Source organism: Rhinolophus sinicus, linkage group LG07, assembly GCF_036562045.2.
Source record: "Rhinolophus sinicus isolate RSC01 linkage group LG07, ASM3656204v1, whole genome shotgun sequence".
In the NCBI taxonomy this organism is placed as follows: Eukaryota; Metazoa; Chordata; class Mammalia; order Chiroptera; family Rhinolophidae; genus Rhinolophus; species Rhinolophus sinicus.
Genome location: NC_133757.1, coordinates 114,369,586 through 114,388,932, shown reverse-complemented (window position 1 = coordinate 114,388,932; position 19,347 = coordinate 114,369,586). Strand labels below are relative to the sequence as shown.

The 19,347-nt window shown below is 37.7% G+C and overlaps 1 protein-coding gene across 2 annotated transcripts in view; it reads right to left on the bottom strand.

Annotated features, from left to right (window-relative positions):
• SLC7A11 (solute carrier family 7 member 11) overlaps positions 1-19,347 on the bottom strand; it is a 379,319-nt gene that overhangs the window by 45,577 nt on the left and 314,395 nt on the right. For both annotated transcript variants that reach the window (XM_074338520.1, XM_074338519.1), the window contains one exon: positions 7,826-7,981. In XM_074338520.1, coding sequence (XP_074194621.1) covers positions 7,884-7,981 — 98 coding nt within the window. In that variant the 3' untranslated portion in view covers positions 7,826-7,883. The remainder of the gene's footprint in view (positions 1-7,825; positions 7,982-19,347) is intronic.

Here is a 19,347-nt window from a genome sequence, read left to right as displayed (position 1 = left end):
GTCATGTTTAGAAAGTTCTTGAATGCAGACAAGAAAAAGGTTTGTGGGTGTTTATATCACTTTATCACTGAGGGTTCAATCAAAGAAACAGAAACACTAGAGACATACTAGATATATACATAGGTGATGATTTTTTTCTAGGCAGGTATCTGACTTACCAGAATTGTGGGAGCTGGTTAAGCAGTCTCTGTAAAGTGTTGCCTTCCTATCTGATGCTAGAGCGTAAAGTCAGATAATCCAGCTAGGAACAGGGTATAAAGGTAAAGGAAAGCTTGTGTTTGGAACCCTCAAACACAAGCTAGAGCCCATGAAAACAAGCGGATACCCATAATTTGTTGCTTTGGTGCTTAGTAGACCTACAGAAGTTGGGCCATGCTCAATATGCACATCTGGCCTACCAGTCAGAGAAATTACATGACGGTTCAGAGAATGGTGGAATGATTGCAGGCCTAGTTGCTGCCACCCACAGGGAAGTGACCCAACAAATAAACAAGTGTGTGTGAGTACAAAATGGCTGTTGCTATACTTCTGCTCTTCAGATATCACAGAACAATCTCTCACGTGGCCTAATCTAACCAGAAACACGTAGGAAAGAGACTTCTGGGAAACGTAGTCCAGCCTAGCCAAACTGACATAATAACATAGCAGCCACAACCCCGTTTCAATTTGGCATCCATACATAGCTCACTGAACCATAGTCTCGAAATAAAGATAATAGTAAAGTCATATCTCTGCCTCACAGGATACAATGTCATGAGTGCAAACAAGAGCAGCTAACCTGGAAACACATGTCCAGAAAGGCCAGGTGAGGAACTCTGTAGACTGGTTCCCCAGAGAAGCAACTATAGTTGGTAAAAATTATTTTAAAAAATTTTAAGTCTCAGCAACTGTCCTAAGGACATACACCAAATGAAGAAAATGGCATTCAAGAAAATCTATGATATCTTGGTTACACAGCAAGAGTTGATGGCACTTAAGCCATGACTTGCTCTTCTCTGTCCCCAGCTCAGCTAATGGAAGATCCACTCCAAGTGGATGTGGTCAAGAAGACGGAGTTCCCTGGGCCCTCAGCTCAAGAGCTGCTATCTCCCCAAGAGGGGTGAAACACCAGTATTTCCCATCCCCAACAGCCTATACAGAACAGGCTAAATTCCACATAAACGCAGACAAGGGGTCAGGGGTTACCCAAGCACCTCCCACTCATAGGATAGAGGCTCTAGCCCAGGCTCAGCAGGTTGAGAATACTGGGGTCTTCATCATCCTCACCCCAGCTCATTCAGTGGGTAGAGGCTCCACACTAGGAGAGGCAAGCCGAAAAGACCAGCAACTACCAACCCCACCCAGTACCCTGCTCATAATGAAGAGGGTCACACCAAAAGAAGTGGGTCACTGTCCTATCTCTAGAGAGTTGTGTACAGAGAAGAGGTAGGACATAAGAACAGAGTGCACTGAAGATCTCTCCAAAGAAACCAGCTTTACAACAGAGCATGAGAAGGGTCAAGACTAAGGGGGCTCTTGAAAGCAATGGAGATTTTGATGGTAAGCAATTAATAGGAGGCTGATAGCTCCATCAGAGCCAGAAGCTAAGCTGTAAGGAAGCTACTTTGCCATTAAGAAAACATGGATCGTAGGAACAAGATATTCTATAATTCCACAGATGGTAGTTTTGGCAGAAACATTGAGGGACAGCTAAAGCAAATTCATATCCAGAGTGAATGTCTATTTCAGGAAGAACAAAACACTGCCCCTTCCTTCCATTATGGAAGTAGCCCTATGTGATTAACCTGCCACCATGTAGCTTGCTGATACCTGAATGGTGACACGTCAGGGTTCAGTATTGATCTCATTTGCTGACAGATTGAGCACGCACTGACTGTGGATTGGCCTTGGTGAGTGGAAAAACATACTTAAACGTCCATCCTGCCACCATGACTATTGCATTCATGAGCCCATTAGACAATGGGGTGGAAGGCTGACTGATATCCCCCCAATGAATCATTCCATCCTCTGATTATTAAAATCCTTCCTCCTTGAGGTCACCATTTAGTGAGCATTCACATAGGACACAGACATCTTCAAATTCTATGTTCGTATGACCATCTGGCCTAAAAAGTTAGCCACATTCTATGAGTTACTATAAACCTATACTTTTTGGCCAACTTTTCCTTCAAAGTAAATGAATAACCAGGTAAGCACCCTGAAGTTCTGCCCACTTCAGAGGGTTTCCTTTTATGCATCTCCTTGAAGGCCTTCCCAGAGCGGGGTGGTGGCGCTGCAGCCATTCCTTTTTGGGTAGTTGCTACATTTTACTTCCTCAGGCAATTGATCATAGAGAACTCTCTGAGAGGCCTTAGGTATAGGTTGAGAAAGGAGACAATGTGTCAGAAAGCAGAGCCATCTGGGCAGCTTTCTCAGGCAACTTACTGCGTCTTGATTCAGGACCTGGTTCCATTCCGTTATGGAATGCTGGTGTGTGTGCCTGACTTTAAGGCACAGAGCATCCGACGACACCCAGTTCATGAAGGACAGCTCAGGTCACATGGTAACTGTTCTCAAAATAAGATGGTAGTTTTTTTGGAGAGAATGGCCTGGCTGTGCTTCAAAACTCCTAAATGCTGTGCAATGTGTCACCTTTAGGGGCCTGTTGAAGGCTCCAAAGAGCCTCCCTATCTGCCACTGACACTTCAAGCATCATCAGATTTGTTGTGTCATATGGTCCAAAAGACAGAACAGCTGGCACAACAGCTGGACCTGTTGCAGATTGGTGTCTTGTTCTGGGTCTTACTCAATGCTGGCAACTTACTGGGTCACTCAATAAATGAGTCAAAGTAAGATACACAAATGAGTTACATAACGGTTTCAAAATCCAAAAAAGTCTGCTTGGGCATAGTGCCTTTTACTTAGTGGTTGGATAGGTTATATGCAGTAACTTGCCTTTCACCTTGACTGGAAAATCTCAGCATGGCCCCTCACAACTGGATACTAGAAATTTTACCAAGTTTAGATGACCATTTAATTTTTTGTGAGATTTATTTCTCACCATCTGGCATTCAAGTATCTTCCAATGTGTCTAAAGTAGTTGCTACTCCCTGCACACCAGGTCCAAGCAGAACATATAATCAATATAATGGATAAACGTGTTGTCCTGTGGAAGGAAACCATGATCAAGATCGCTGTGACACAGGTTATAACAGAGGGCTGAAGAATTCATTTATCCCTGAAGTAGGACAGTGAACGTGTATTGCTGCCCTTGCCAGCTCAGGATACATGACGTCTTGTGGTCTTTGTGCAGGTCAGCTTTGTACCAGTAGCAGGTAAATCTCAACCACTACAACATCCAAGTCCTTGAGGGTGTCAGTCATGTCTGTAATCCCTCCAAGAATGTGGTATTTTTCTTGGTTCACTGTTTTTGTGGTTAGAGGCAGTTCTGGTGAATTTTCTCACCTCACAGGTCAGGGAACTCATTTCTGAGCATATCTACTCCAATTACATATTTCAGTACTGGATAAATGACCACAAAGTAGGTTCAGGGATCCCCTGGGTCGATGGTATGAGAACCTAAAACCAAATCCATTGCTCACCTCACCTCCATAAGCCCCTACTGTATTATAAGTCCTCACAGGTCTCACTTTTACCACATCCATTTGGGACCTCTTATACCCGAGTCTGATTATAGACCTAGAAGCAACGAAAGGCTGTGTTCCATATGTTCTGAGAAAGATCAGCAATAATTTGCAATTCAACTCCCTCAAGGGGAGTGTGTATAGGTTCTTCAGAGAGGGGTGTTTCAACTAACCATGAAGGTTCAGTGAAATTTAAGGGTTTGAGATTCTGGCATCATCAGAATCTGCCCATATGTTCCTCTCCCAATTTTCACAATCTCATTTCTTCCTAATCAACATCTTAACTTCAACAAGAGACCCTATGAGTTTGGGAACCTATCTGCATGGTAATTCAGTAACTCTCAAGATTAGATGTTAGGTTAAATCTCAGTACTGTAACCACAAGACACAAGAATTTATTTCAGGGGAGTCAAAGAAGATTCCAGGTCACTTGTGCAGACTCTGAGCTGGGAATTGAAAGCCTTGGTGTTTCATATATTTTCCTCAAGTTCTCCAGCAGTTATAAGCAAGCAACAAAAGCCATTACACACCTATTTTTATGAAAGATTTTATAACAGCAAATACTTGGTTACTAGAATCTTGCCGTCTATAGTTCCTTAATTACAAGTATCTAAAAGGGATTATATATGTACCTATTTTACTACTGCATGGCATAGCCTATCAATACCCTCCTCCTAACTACTGAAACGGGTCATTAATTACTTTAGATTTAGTCAGATCAAGGCAACAATTCCAGAAAACCCAGGGCCATTTCAGAGTAATCATTTTTAAGATTCTTTTTTTCTATAATTTTTTCTGATACCAAATTGATATCAGTCAGGACTTTAGTAGAGAGGCAGAGCCACTAGGATAAATATGTAGATGTGGGATAAATATCAAAATATTTTTTTATGGGGGAATATTTCTTTTGGAATTTAGAGGCCTCATCAAACAGCTGTCTTTGTATTTGATTCTGGGGCTTGAAGCTCATGGGGCAAGCCATTGAGAGGAAAGATAGATATAATGTGGGGGAGAAAAAGAACCAGCTGGAATTCACAAGTATGAGCTGGAGCCCACAAGGACAAAGTGAAACCCCTGTCAGCTCTTCATGCCTGTCTGACTTTGGTGATATGGGTGTCCTACAGAGGCTAGGGCCCTTCATCATGAAGCGCAGCACACACGCTTGGCCAAGAGTCACTGAAGCAGAAGAAGGGATCTGGTAAAAGGTGGAGTGTTGCAGGCTCCATCACTGCCTCACATCAACAAGATGACATAGCAGGTCATTGATTTGTGTGAGATACAAAATGGCCACTGCTTTACTTCCTGCCTCCAAATCTCCCAAAGAGCCTCTCTTGATCTCACCCAAACCAGAAACAAGCAGAAAAGAAAATATTAGGAAATTAGTTCACTCTTGTCAAGTTGACACATTACAAAGCCACCACTATATCACTAAACGCCACATTGAAGACATTGAAGAATGTGACATTCCGAGCAAAACGAGATTTTTGATGCTGATTCCAGGGGAGACAAGAGAAACGAGGTAATATAAATATGATCAGAGGGGAAGAGTAAAGAAATGTTTGCACTGTCGACTAAAAATATATTTCTCATCAGCCTGAGTAAGGCAGGGTTCTTACAGGTGATGAGCCAAATCTAGAGGGTGCCAAAAAAATTTATACACATTTTAAGAAAGGGAAAAACTGTATTAAAATTGTAATACTCAATATATGCCAATAACAAAGGATGAATACAAGTCATGTTTGTCTTCTGCAATTACAAGAGGTGCTCAAAGTGATTACCATCAGTGTAATTTTAATACAGTTTTTTTTTCCTTTCTTAAAATGTGTATACATTTTTTTTTTTTTTTTTTTTTTTGCGCTCCCAGTATATACCTTTCCCAGCCTTCATAAGTTTTAATAACAAATTTATAATTAGGACACAAAATGCTCTTCCCTTATATAAAGTGCCACTGCAAGCATGCTTTCAGAGGATTTTCTTCAGCCAGAGTTCTAGCTTGGTACAAAACCTTGGACCCTATCTAGGTAATTTCATGCCTATACCAGTAATCCTGCTATAATTAGGATCCGTGCGGTAGTGAGGAAACTGAGTTAAAGCAATTGATCTACAGAGTTATTAGCATTAGGCTAAAACTGCCCCGATTATTATAGGACTTGGAACACAAAGAGTTGCCAGCAGGTGAAGAGGTGTGGAGTTCCCAAAATAGCATTTCTGAGCACAGTGCTTTGACCCATTTTTAGTATCTCCTTACCAACTTGGAAGAGGCGACCTGTGTGATCAGTATGGAAGGGGAAGACATTAAAGAGCAAATTTTATTATCTACAAAGTCACAGGAGCAAAAGTAACTTAGGCATGCTTCTTAGAAAAGGTAAAGTCCAGAGTCTAAAAATTTTACAACGTAAGTCTGGTCCAAAGACTAGAAATATTGACCTTCTAAAGGAGAAATAAAAGAACAAATGCAAAAATATATGGTACATTTTGTCGGATCATTTCAATTAACCCTAAAATTTGACAACAGAAAAAACATTTTTCAGTAATATATGGTTATGTACCCTCATGCCTTAGATGTAGAAAGAACAATGACAATTTGGTGGGATACATGTAAGGCCACTTGAGGAATGAGTTACCGGTCTCATTACAGTCTTTCATGCTGAGTTTAACATGCAGATACAAAATAGGTACTATCAAACTTACAGCCAACTATTTAACCACATCACCTTGGTCAACGGCTACCCAACTCATCAAAGCGACTTGAAAAGCAAAGACACTTCTTCTTGGGTCAATATCCTTCCTCAAACTCATCAAAGTGATTTAAAAGAATGTTTCAAGGCCAAGTTGTCCCTTCCCTATCGTCATACTGGAGCACCTTGTTAAACAGCCAGTAATGGTAAAAAAGCATTTAACAATCTGCTTCACATACACCCCTTTTCCAGCCAAATTGCACTCATAAAGTTAAAACAGAACCTCTTTGGATGCTCAAAAAAAAACATGAACTGAATATTTTATGATTTGTGCAGTAGTTACAGTGTGTTGCCTTTTCTTAATTAGCATATATATGGATCCCTTTCTTTCATGGCACGTTATTATTGTTGCAGTAATTCAATATAAGTATCCTAAACATTTACATTGTGAAGCATTTTTATGATTTATACCATCAGAATGGCACACATGGTGTTGTACAGCTGCTTTCAAAGTCATAGCTTTGTGTCATATTCTCATATCCCTTTTAAGAATGAGAAATATTGTAGTTTTGGAGCACACCTTTATTTCTTACCATTCATGCCTGTCTATGAATTTCATTCTTTCACATACTCTTCCCCATAATCATGTTCAGATCAATCCCATTGAATGGCAGCAATTTTTCCCGAAGTCTCTCACGACAGAGTAAAGAACTGTTTTTTAATCCACTCCATTGGATTTTTGTTATTAAAAAAAGAAACAGCATTTTCCTCTGTTTGGTCACTAACTAGACTTACACTCAGTCTTTTCAAAATGACTCATGCGTAGTCAAAAACACAAATCCTCCATAGAGAAACTAAATAAGTACTTAAAGGAAAACAATTATAATTTAATCATAGTATACTATTCTCCCAAACCATTACCAACCTCAAGGGTCAATAGAATAGGGGTCAGTTGAATAAAACGATTATGTAAAACATCCATTAGGTCTTCACGTTGTTTCCCTCTGCATTATTATACCTATTTGTGACATGATAGAGTCATAGCAGTCTGCCTCAATTCAAAACTCAAGGCTCTGAGGCGTCTTCATTTGTAATAGTTGTTATAGCCACATGTTTGCCTGGGCTTTTACTTAGGCCCCCTGTTTCCTTTATACCAAGGGTGCCCAAAAAATGCACACATTTTAAAAGATGTTATCTAAGTTTTGCTTTTTGAAATTAAATTGAATTATGGTAGCAATATATAGTATGACGTTCGCTCAAAAGATGGCGTTAATCAAATGAATACTAGCATCATTCATTGTATTACTATTTTAATACGGTGTTTTCCTTTCTTAAAATGTGTATACATGTTTTTGGCACCCTCTTTATACAGAAGACGCAAGTACCAACTTCAGAGAAATTGAAAAGAGATCTTTTGAAGTAATATTTTGAGCTTTCAGTATCAAAAGTATGAACTTCAAACAAGAGGTTTAGGAGAGACATTCTATTAAACCTTAAGATGGTCTGAGTGATCAGCAATTGTACCTGAAGTGGAAGATGAAAGATGGAAGACGGTGGTTGAGGTCTGGTCTGGTCCACTGGTTCACTGCTGGTAGAATGAGAGGCATTGGTGAGTACAGCACTTGAAGCATTTGCTATTATTGTTTTCCAAATGATCCTTAGGGAATCCAGCAGAGATATCTACAAAAAACAAAAAAAACAAAAAACAAAAAAACCAAAAAAAAGAAAGACTAATAAGTTTTTTTTTTTGTTTTTTGGTGTTTTTTTTTTAATTTATCAAGGCATTCTTTGAAACTGAGGAAGCTAGGCCTGGATTAAGGTGAGTGAGGATAGGGACATCTTTTCCCTCAGCTAGAAATTTCAGAGAGAAAAATGACAGGGACCACACAGAGTAAGGGAAGGTGACAGCAGAGCTGGGGCACCGGAGAGCAGCAGTGTGGTTCATATCAACATGACTGCCAAGTAACACAGACAGTGTATAAGAACACCAGAGATCAGAGATGCAAATGGGAAACATCATTTTCAGAAAGGTACTTTTTGAAGCCTACAAAAGAGAATGGATGAAACCTTCAGGATTCCACTGAGGAAATAATAGCAGTAAAAATTGCTATAATAATAAAAATTGCTGCTACTTGAACAATGCTTCAAATTTGTCAAGACTATTCTAAATAGTTTATATAATTTATCGCATTTAATACTCAAGCCATCCCTACGAGATACGGGCAAGTATTTTCCTCTTTTTAAGATGAGAAACTTGAAGAATAGTGGACTTGAGTTATTTACCTATGGTTCACATAGCAAAAGAAGTAGTATGCTGAGATTTAAAATGTGGTATTCTAGATGCAGTCTGTACCCTCACTACAGAATCTGGGGCATGGACAAGGGCAGGCTTGGGTTTCTACTTCCAGGGCCCCCACCATAAGTTTCAAACACTGTTTTTGATATTATTGCTATTGTTACTTAGGTATCCTCCAGTCAACTACGAGAAAACATGGCTGGGTAACAGAAGATGCAACTTAATAGTGGCGGCCAACAAGTATACTAGCTATTCTTCCATTTTGTCATTTATTCACTCATTCACTGAACAAGATACCTTGCCCTTTATGCAATGTACCCTGGTTGTACCCTGGATAGTAACTACGTAATTCACAAGAACTTTCAGGCCCAAACGCCCATGCGCTTTCCCAGAAGAAGCCATGTTCTTATCAGCTCATAATTGTAGATGTCTTTGCTTCCCCATGCCTAACTCAGTAGGACAACGGGAAGTTCAGAGTCCAGAATTCCTCTAATGCTACAATGTTGTTGTATATTAAAGGTAGTTCTTTGTGTTTGTAGTAAAAATATCTCAATACAAAATATCTCAATACAAAAATAAAAGGCATCGGTTCCTCTGTAACTGATATATTGCTAATTAGTATTAAAAAAAAACATTTTATAACATTACTGGAGTACCAAGTTGATTCACATAAACATACATAACAAGACTTACATTTTCATCACATATTTCAAATAAAGTTGACGTGAATAAGCATCAGTGTGTAAAAAGGGAAAAAGTACAATTCTCTTAGTGAACTGACAATTCTGTAAGTATTTGATGCCAGTGAGAGTTCTATATAAAACACATGCACGAAAGATAAGAAATACCGTTTTCATTACTACATACATATTCTCACACAGCTCCACCCCCTAAAATTTGCTGAAATGAATATAGTTATAAGCATGTAAAATGTTTATGTTTAACAGCAGGTGACTTGGTTGATCTGAAATGGAAATAAATTTACAAGCTACGTCCTCCTTTTTCTTCACACCACCTAATGGTGAAGATGAAGAGTAAATTAAAGGTTACTCACTGACTCATATCTCAAATTTGCATAGTTAATCCTGAACAGCTACTTTCTGATAGATTCAACCAATTATGCTCTGGGCTCCACGATCATTGAAAAGTACTGGAGTCTTGAATCCACTGAAGTGTTTTAAAATTCAGCCAGTATAACCCTTCCCCCAAGTGTTCCATTGCTTTTTCCCCAATGTGTTAGCTCTCCAGGGAGCTGACACAAAGTAGCTGTTCCACATTTCAGAAAGGGAGTACCAGTTGCCAGACTTGAAATTGCTGTTGGGATTACAACAAATTCCCCAACCACACTACAGCAGAAACAAACAGCTAGTCTCATATGTTAAGATAGCAAGATGAGAGTGGAGACCAAAACTTTCATTCTGCAGAATCCTTTGCAGCAACTGTTGGGTAACATTCATAAGACTTCATATTAAGGGAATTTAGCTATAATAGTGACTGGGGAGAAAGGTAAGGACTTGTAAGTAGGACAAAGAAAGTAAAATGGGAAGTATTTCAGAAAGTATTGTGAACAGATTTAACTCATAAGTCATTCTTTATTACAGCATGTATTACAGATTGCCATATGGCTTAGTTGTTTCTGCAATGTTTGTGTTCAAAATAGGCTGTAACATGAATAAAAGCATCTACTCCCAACTAAGCTTTGTTCATCTTTGTGTACAGACAGATCTCAATGATGCTATGCATTTGATACACAGTTAAACTGTTAAAAATTTAAGTGATCTTATACACAGCTAGGCTAGAGTTTAAGTAAAGTGCCAAATCAGAAAGTGGCCAGATGGCTATTTCAAAAATTACAAGCTCATACCATGTTTCCTCAAACATAAGACCAGGTCTGATATTAATTTTTGCTCCCAAAGACGCAGTAGGGCTTATATTCAGGGGATGTCATCCTGAAAAATCATGCTAGGACTTATTTTCCAGTTAGATCTTATTTTCGGGGAAACACAGTATTTCTGACATTCTATAGGATCTAATCAGTCACATGGTAATATTATCGATGAGCCTTCCAAAGGAAGCTTCCCCTACCCTCTGCCTTTCAAGTGAGCATTATTCAGCATCACTTAAGCATTCAGGACCATCCCAAACAAATGAGAATCTATTATTCATCTACAGAACTCCAGGGAAGTGGAAGTCACAGAACTCCTCAGTAAATCATGCCCTTAATAATGGGACCTATATTAAACGTGTATGAAGGAATTTACTGACAATATGTCAATGGGAAAATTTAATCTTAAATGTATTCAAAATGCAGGAGACTTTGAAGCTAATATCAAAAGCCAGATGTCTTCTAGGTATGTTAAAAATGCAGTCAAAACTTTAAAAAGTTAATAGAAAATGTCCAAGGCTCCCTCTATGGATTATTTGAGGGTTGCTGTTACAATGCTTGAAAATCAGGAATAGTGCAGAAAAATTAAACTCTGGTTAAGGTCCATTAATTATAATGCAATATAAGGCCTCAGCCAAACAACAGCTTGGCCTGAAATCAATACTTAATTAAATACTTCCTGCAGTTCAAGCCATTAGTTGCTCTGCAGCTTAGAAAATAACATTCTAACTGCTTGTAGAAAGGTAATCAACATTGGTGCATGAGTCTTCAGGTTGGTTCCTTGTGATGTTCTTTCCCCAACAAGGATAATTCTTCGGTGACTTACACCTCATACCTTTCAAATCCACTCAAAACTGTTGAAAATTGAATACAATAACAAGCAATAGATTCTTTGGTTATGAAATAATACATTTAGTTTGTCTTAAAGAACAAACACCACAAAAGAGCTTTCTCAATCTTCATAATGAAAAGCATCCTCATTTCTGTGTTAGAGGTTTAGTCGGGCACATAGGAACTCTGAACTCCTGCTGCCCATATGCCACTGGATAGGAAAATGTTTAAGGAGTAACATCTTCTAGCTGCTGCTGGTAAAGGAACATTTAATGTTTAAGTAGGAAATGCTATCTTGCTGCCCCAAAAGGAATCACCTTTCAGCTCAACTCCAAGCACAAAGCGACTCAGGCTGACAAAGGTGATTTACAATGACCCTCGCACGGATGCATCACTCAGAATGCTGATTGTGTAGCAGGACAAATACAGAAACAGAAGAGGGAGATGTGGGATTTCGATTGTTTGCTTCAGAAAGAGAGCTACAGAACCCAGAAACTCATACAATTGCCACCATGGCTGAAAAATAAGGATGAGACAACACGACTGAGAGAAACACCACATAGGCCAGAGTACCAAGTGTTGGCAAATGTGATGGCTAAGAATTTAGAAAGGCTGTGAAATGAAGGAAGAGCTCAGCCCTACACAGTCTGCGGCAAGGTGTGTGGGGGTGAGAAGGGCTGCAGGAGGAGACAATGCAGATGCCAGAGCACAAGCACTCTGAAGTGGGCGCCCTTTCCTTCCTCGCATGCTCAAGCTTTAGTGGGATGGTTTGCAAGTATGCCATCTCAGTGTTTGTAATGCTGTTTATTTATAACAAGCTTGATATTTATCCTTAAGAGTCAGATGTGCAAAAACATTCTGCATTTTTCCCCACTGCATTCAACTTGATCTCTGAGCCTCCTGTTTTAATTTTATCTTTTTTCAATTACGCAGACTCCCAGTTTTCATGTAAGAACTTTACGAGTAGCAAGGGCATTAACAAGTACTGGAAAGCTGAACAAACTGAAAAAAATCAACAACTGTTCTTAGCTCTCTACCAGAAAGGATGTCGGGGGGCAAACTGCTACCACAAAATTCACTGACAGGTGAATACGAAGAATCACAGCTTCCTGGGGGCAGAAACCCAGGAACTGAAATGTCTGCAGGAGCCAGTGCCAGGCATGAAAACCTGAAGTTGTGACTGATGAATTGCAGGAGGCTCAGTGTGGGCTTGTCTCAGAGGAAAACTCCAGCGGGACCCAGTCGTCGGGAGGACCCCACACTTTTGTGAGTTTTATCTTCTGGAGCTCTGCAGGTTATCCCAGTGAGGGTCTGAGAAAAATCCTCTCATGCTTTTAGCAGGTAGGATAAGAAAGAAAGCTATTTTGAAATATACCAGAGTATTCCGTTCTTCTTAATATGGAAAGGTAAAATATTAATTATATACATATACAAATACATTTACTAATGCCTAATTTTACGTGCAGTAAAATGTATAGTTCTAATTCTGATTGAGGTTTCAATCATTCTCAGCAAATCTTTTAGTCATCCTCAGAAAATCCTGGATTAAACACCGTTCCTATACAATTATCTATTATTTCTGGACATGGAGAACATCCCTAGATATGAAAATGCCCAGAATGCACAAAACTAGGTAAGCACATCTTATGTCATCTTGTCATTATCGGGTGTATTTCTCTCTTGGTGTGTTTCACTGGAGATAATATTCATAAAAGTTAAGCTTTTCTCTTAAGGCTAAAATTGTTTTCATTTTTATATGTATAGTTTCTGTCTGTAATTATATGAACAACTCATAAGTGTGCATAATGAATCACATCATGATCCTTGAAACTCGATGAAAAAATAAGCTATAATTCAAACATAATCAGGAAACACAATACTTGTTAATAGGTTCATTACGACAAGTAACAAAATGTTCAAAATTTTAAAGTTGTAGTCTAATGAACAGTATTACAATAGATTTCTAGTCTAAAAGTATAATTATATTTTCTTTTCTATATGTGCCCAAAAAAGAACTTTAAGCAGAAAGAAAGATGTATTATTATATGATTACTATTTTGATTTAAGTCATGCTATTATTTATACTTCATGTATTAAATTCCAGGAGGACTTAGTATATTTTAAAATATTAAATTACAAAATGTAACTGTTTTCTTGATTTAATATTCTTATTTCTATTCAAGGTGTACGTTAGTATGAGAATGTTTATTCATATTATGTATTAAGTCAATCAGAGAATTTATTCAATATGCGTAATATTTAAACACATTTTAAAACACATTAACACTAAAATTAGATATGAATACAGGTAAATGTGGGAGAAATGACAAAGGAAAAACTGGTTTGGTTTCTGCAGTATTGTCCTTCCATCATGTATCCAGTATCATTGTCCAGTCAGGAAAACAGAAACTTCAACTGGAAGAAACTTAATATATGAGATAAGCTACAAACGAGTTAGAAGAGCAGGAGGAGCCAGAAGAGAAAAAGGAAAAGTTCCTCAAAGATTAGTGTCTGTAATAATCCACCTCCAACCTCGGCTGCAGGAGCAGAAGGGAAAACTGTTACCTGCAGTACTCTCAGCGTGGCTGGAGCTGCGGGAATCCACCGGACCTAGTACTGTGGAACCACTCCTGAAGCTGCCTTGCAGAAATCCATGTCCCATTCTCCTGTTGCTAGTGCAGGAACCCCGGGCCCAGAGTCCCCAGAAGCTGTCCGGGGTATAAATGGAGGCAGAGCACTGCTGCCAGGGCCGCTAAAGAGGCTGCTTGCTGCTTTATTATAACCCCCTACACGTGCTGCTGCTGGAAACACATGGCCTGAGCAGGAACCCACGTGCTCACCGTCACCCTTTGTGACTGCTCCTGAAGGCTCTGCCAAAAGCTCTACCCTCTACCCAAAAGAAGGTGTGGGTTTTGGCTTTTTCCTTCCTCTCACTTTCCAGTCACCTGCCAGTGCCTCGTATTGTCAGGGCCCAGTAGGAGCCAGCTGGCAAAGAAATCTCAGGAAGGTGGTTTGCAGGCCTCCAGCCCTGTACCATACAGATCAGAACACAGAAGATAGAAGCATCGCTGAGAGCAAATGTGCAAATGACCCCGTCCCACTGCCAAAGTCATGGTCGATTTGCAGACTCCTTTTCCTGACATCAATCAGTCTTCAGAGATTCTTTACATTGTTTTCTGTTATTTCTCTTCTGCTCATTTTGAAAGAAAACACATTTCTATTATTTTAGTAATTTCTCTAAAATTTAAAATTGTTTTTGTTACATAAAATAAAATTTAGAAATCTAAAGTTCTATCCAGCAATCTTGCTAAATTCATTTATTTGTTCTAATAATATGTTAATAGATTATTTTAGATTTCCATGAATACAATAAAAATGTCCATGAATAAATGGCAATTTGTTTCCTACTGTATTTTCCAACATTAAATCTTTTATGTATTTCTTTGTCTATTTACTTTTGCTTTATTGGTCTGGTTTGTTTGTATCTCAAGCACAATAATGAATAGAAGCAGTAATAGAAGGCTTTCTTGTCTTCCTTTCCTCGGGAGAGGGAAAGATTTCAATATTTCACCTTTAGTATGACGCGTGCTATATGATCTTCTCTTTTACAAATGTTACATCAGAATAAGGAAATTTTATTCTGTTTTTAGTTTCTCATTATTTTTACCATAAATGGCGGTTTAATTTATTAATTTTTTTCCAGTACCTATTAGGAAGATTGTATAATCTTTCTCTTATTCTGTGAATATATGAATTGATTGATTTCAAACTAATAAATCTCAAATAAACCCAACTTAGTCATGATGTATTATACATTTTATATGGCTCTAGATTCTGTTAGGCAATGTTTTGTTTAGTATTTTTTCATAAATGTTTATTAGTCATTTTTCTTTCACTAACTGTTCTTTTTAGTTTGGTAGCAAAGTCATAGCGTCTCCATAAATCATGTTGAGAACTGTTTCATATTTTTCTGTTTCTGAAAGAATGTGTATATTACTGGTATTATTTTTTTCTTAAATATATTTAGGAGAATTTACCAGGTATGCCATTTGAGCTGTGTGTTGTAACAAGTATGAACTCTGAAGAATTAAAGAAAATAGATGAGAGGGAGTAAATATTAGGTTGGTGCAAAAGTAATTGCAGTTTAAAAGGTTGAAAATAATTGCAAAAACCGCAATTACCTTTACACCAACGTAATATCAAAGCAGAAGTACCATAATGAATTCTCTTTGCAAATTTCTTCTCGCAATCAACGAATCATAGGCCAAAACACTGTACATGTCCTTTTTCTTTCCTCTTCTTCCAAGAAGGGAGTAGAAATAACAGCTGGGGGAAGACAAGGAGGTAAACAATTAAGTTGACTTCGTCTGATAGAAACAACGGAGTCCAGCATTCTATAGTCAATGTAGGAAATAGAATATCTTCACAAATAAATGATGATTATTAATTCAGTCTGTTTACCTGTTACTTAATGTGAGGTCGCTAGATACATGAGTCAGTAGTTTGTGTGTTTTTACAAATTTGTCAATTTTGTCTAAGCTGTGTTCTATTCATTTTTTCACACTTTTCTTTGGAATGCATAACCCCTATCAATCTATTATAAAGTTAAGATTCTTTCTTTTGCCAGTTTAATCTACTGTTGAGCCCTTCTATTGAATTCCCATTTTATTTGTTATACTTTTTAACTCTAGACACTCTGTTTGGTTCTTTTATAATTTCTATCACTTTATTGATATTGTCGATTTGATGAGACATTGTCTTCACATCTTCCTGTATTTCTTCAAGCATATTTTCTTTGATTCTTTGATCATATTAAATATGGCCACTTTTGAAGTCTTTATTTAATCTGACATCTGGTCCCTCTCACAGGCAGTTTCTGTTTCCCGCTTTTTTCCCCTGTATATGGGTCACACTTTTCTATTTCTTTGCTTGTCTCGTAATTCTTGTTAAAAACAACCCATTCCCCTCTCATAGACCTCTTTTTGTTGTTTGCGTGTTTATATTTTGTTGGCTTGGTTCTGCTTTTTTAGTGAAATCCTTTCCTACCTTTGTTATCCCTCCTTGAGTGCAACCTTAGGTGTTGCACAGTAGTTTTTTGTTTGTTTCTTTGTTAGTTTTTTAGTTTCAGGTGTACAAAACAATGTAATAGTTAGACATTTACACCCCCTCACAAGGAATTAGGCAAGGAGTTTTAACAGGGCTGTCTTAGACTTTTTCCATGATCTCTTTTGCTAGCTGCCTGCTTCATTTGGTATAGATACCACCATTAAGCTTCTCTAATTACCAGCTGATTACTTTATTGTTTTTGACAATATCCTCAAGACTGAGCACAAATTGCTCAGCAATCTAATCCAATTAAATCTGGGCTACTTTTCCAGGGTATTTATTTATTTATTTATTTCATTTATTTATTATTTTATTTATTTTTTTGAGGACCATTTTTTAGCTTTTTTTGACCCTAGGAGGGTTCTTGTTAGGTGTCTCTTTTTTCTCTGTTGAACTAGCTGGCCTATGGCTTAGAGTGTTGCTTTAATTAAGAGAACCTATTGTTTTCAGGGGCCCCCTTAGCCTTGAAGTTCTCCACACTGTTTCAAATGAAGTCAATGCCTTTGAGAAAAGCTGCAGAGCTTTCTTTTTCTATAAACTGCCTCTCCCCCTGGAGAGCCACTCTTTTGAGCAATGGGCATGTTGGTAGGCTCTGGTCTTCTCAGCTTGCCCTTCCCATCATGGCACCTCTGTCCTATGAGTAAGCTGGGATGAGGTCCAAGTATTCTCAACCTTTTCTACATGGAATAGTCCCTAGCCAATGGATAGGAGCAGGGTGGAGGAAGGTAACCCCTGACCTCTCAACCATACTACCAGGAATTGAGATTCTTCCACTTGTAGCTGGAGGAAATGATAAATGCAATAAATTAAATTTTGATTGGGGAGCTAAGCCCCATCTTCCTGGCTTCACCCACCCTGGGTGAAGCTTCTGTCTAGAATGAAGCAGAAAAAGAAAGTGGGTTGTAGCTCAGATGTCACAGATTATCACTTATCTTTCTGGATTTTGGTATATTGGATAAGTGTTCTTTCCTTGGTATTTTGCGGTACCCCCATTGGACTATTTCCAGCTTAAAAGTAGAGCTCTTCTTAGTTGTAATCTTGAGGGTAAAATAATATAATGATTATCTGAAGCAATTTAAACTCTTTATATCAATGTCGTTTTTTGTTTGTTTGTTTGTTTTTTGTATCCCACTGATTTATTGTCATATTCTTGATATTGAGAGCAGTATGACTAAGGATATTTATATTTCTCTGCTACCTATTTGACTTAAGAAAAAAACATTTTTTTACAAGTATATTTTTGCATTTGGACTAACCATATAGCTGTACACCCACTTAATCCTCTATTTTCCATTTCCAACATAATGACAGAATGGATTGGTATCAGAAATGAAAGGAAAACTTCAGATTGCCAGAAGGGGCCAACTGAAAAGAACAATTGTGCCAATAAATAGCTGTGTGATCTTGGGTTTATGATGGGGATTACATGGTTTTAAATAGCATCAATCCAGTTCTCTAAGCTTAAGTAATTATTTCCATTAATTAAAATAATCCAGAGAAATCTTTGAACAGACCAGAATCAAATAATTCTATAGTTAGAAGTGATCTTACTGGGCATTTTGGCCCGACCATTTCATTTACAGCAGCAAATATGGGAGGTCACTTGTCAGTGTCAGAAATGAGACCAAATTCAAAAATCACTATAATGTTTTCTACTATGCTGTTTTTTGTGTTTTTTTAGAACTTTTGTTATTCTCAATGTAATGGCTGTCCTAATATAATGTAGCTATAAAGTTAATTTTTATCTAGTTATGAATGAAGATATGTCTAGACAGCTCCCTGCTCCTATGATTTATTTTTAACATATAATGTGAAAAGCCCACTTAATGTCTATGACTTTGATATATCTCTTACTTCTTCATTACTGTCTTCTAAATCTCTATAATTTTGATGTTACATGTCATTTTTCAAATAGAGTTTTATTTTGTAGTTTTATCTTTTTGAGTTTATTGCTATTATTGGTTTATCCAAACTGGTATTTGCAATAAAATTGATTACACTCCTTAAAATTTGCTGGTATAATTTTTATATCCTTTACCAACAAAAGATTACAGAGTAAGACATAGAATATTTTCCCTTATTATATTTTCCTCAGTTGTTTGTATAACCCTCTATCTTTGCCTTTCAGTTTATAATAATCCAATCTCATCCAAGCTAAAGGAAGGCCAAGTAATATTATACAAATGAAATTTCAGATTAAGAGAAACTCATTTGCAGTTTATGTATATAAGTAACATGTGCATTTTACTGCTATACCTTTCATTTTAAAAATAATACCATACTGTACAAGATGAAAGCATAGCAGCCTCAATTAAATTGTTTTAATCCATTGCCTATTTAAAGGCACAACCCACCCTTTCCCTTCTCACAATTCCTTTTTCCTACTCTACTTTTTTTTCCCATTACATTGATCACTTTCTAATATAGTATGTAGTTTTCTTATTCATTGTGATTGTGGCTTATTATTTGTCTCTTGCTGTACTTCCACTTAATTTTAGCTTTCTGAGGGCAGAGATTTTTAATTAGTTGACTGAGGTATTCTATGTGATTACAACAGTTCTTGGCTCTGTTGAATGATCAAACAATGTCAATTGCCTCCCTACTATGTTTAAAGCACTGGGCTAAACTGGTGAAGGGGAAAGGTGGCTACAGTCTTCAAGAATATACATATGATTGTTGGTTGTTTCCAAAAATGTCCTTCGATAGATGAATGGATAAAGAAGTTGTGGTATATATACACAATGGAATACTATTCGGCAGTAAGAAAAGATGATATAGGAACATTTGTGACAACATGGATGGATCTTGAGAGAGTAATGCTGAGCGAAACAAGTCAGACAGAAAAAGCAGAGAACCATGTGATTTCACTGATATGTGGTATATAAACCAAAAACAACAAAAGAACAAGACAAACAAATGAGAAACAGA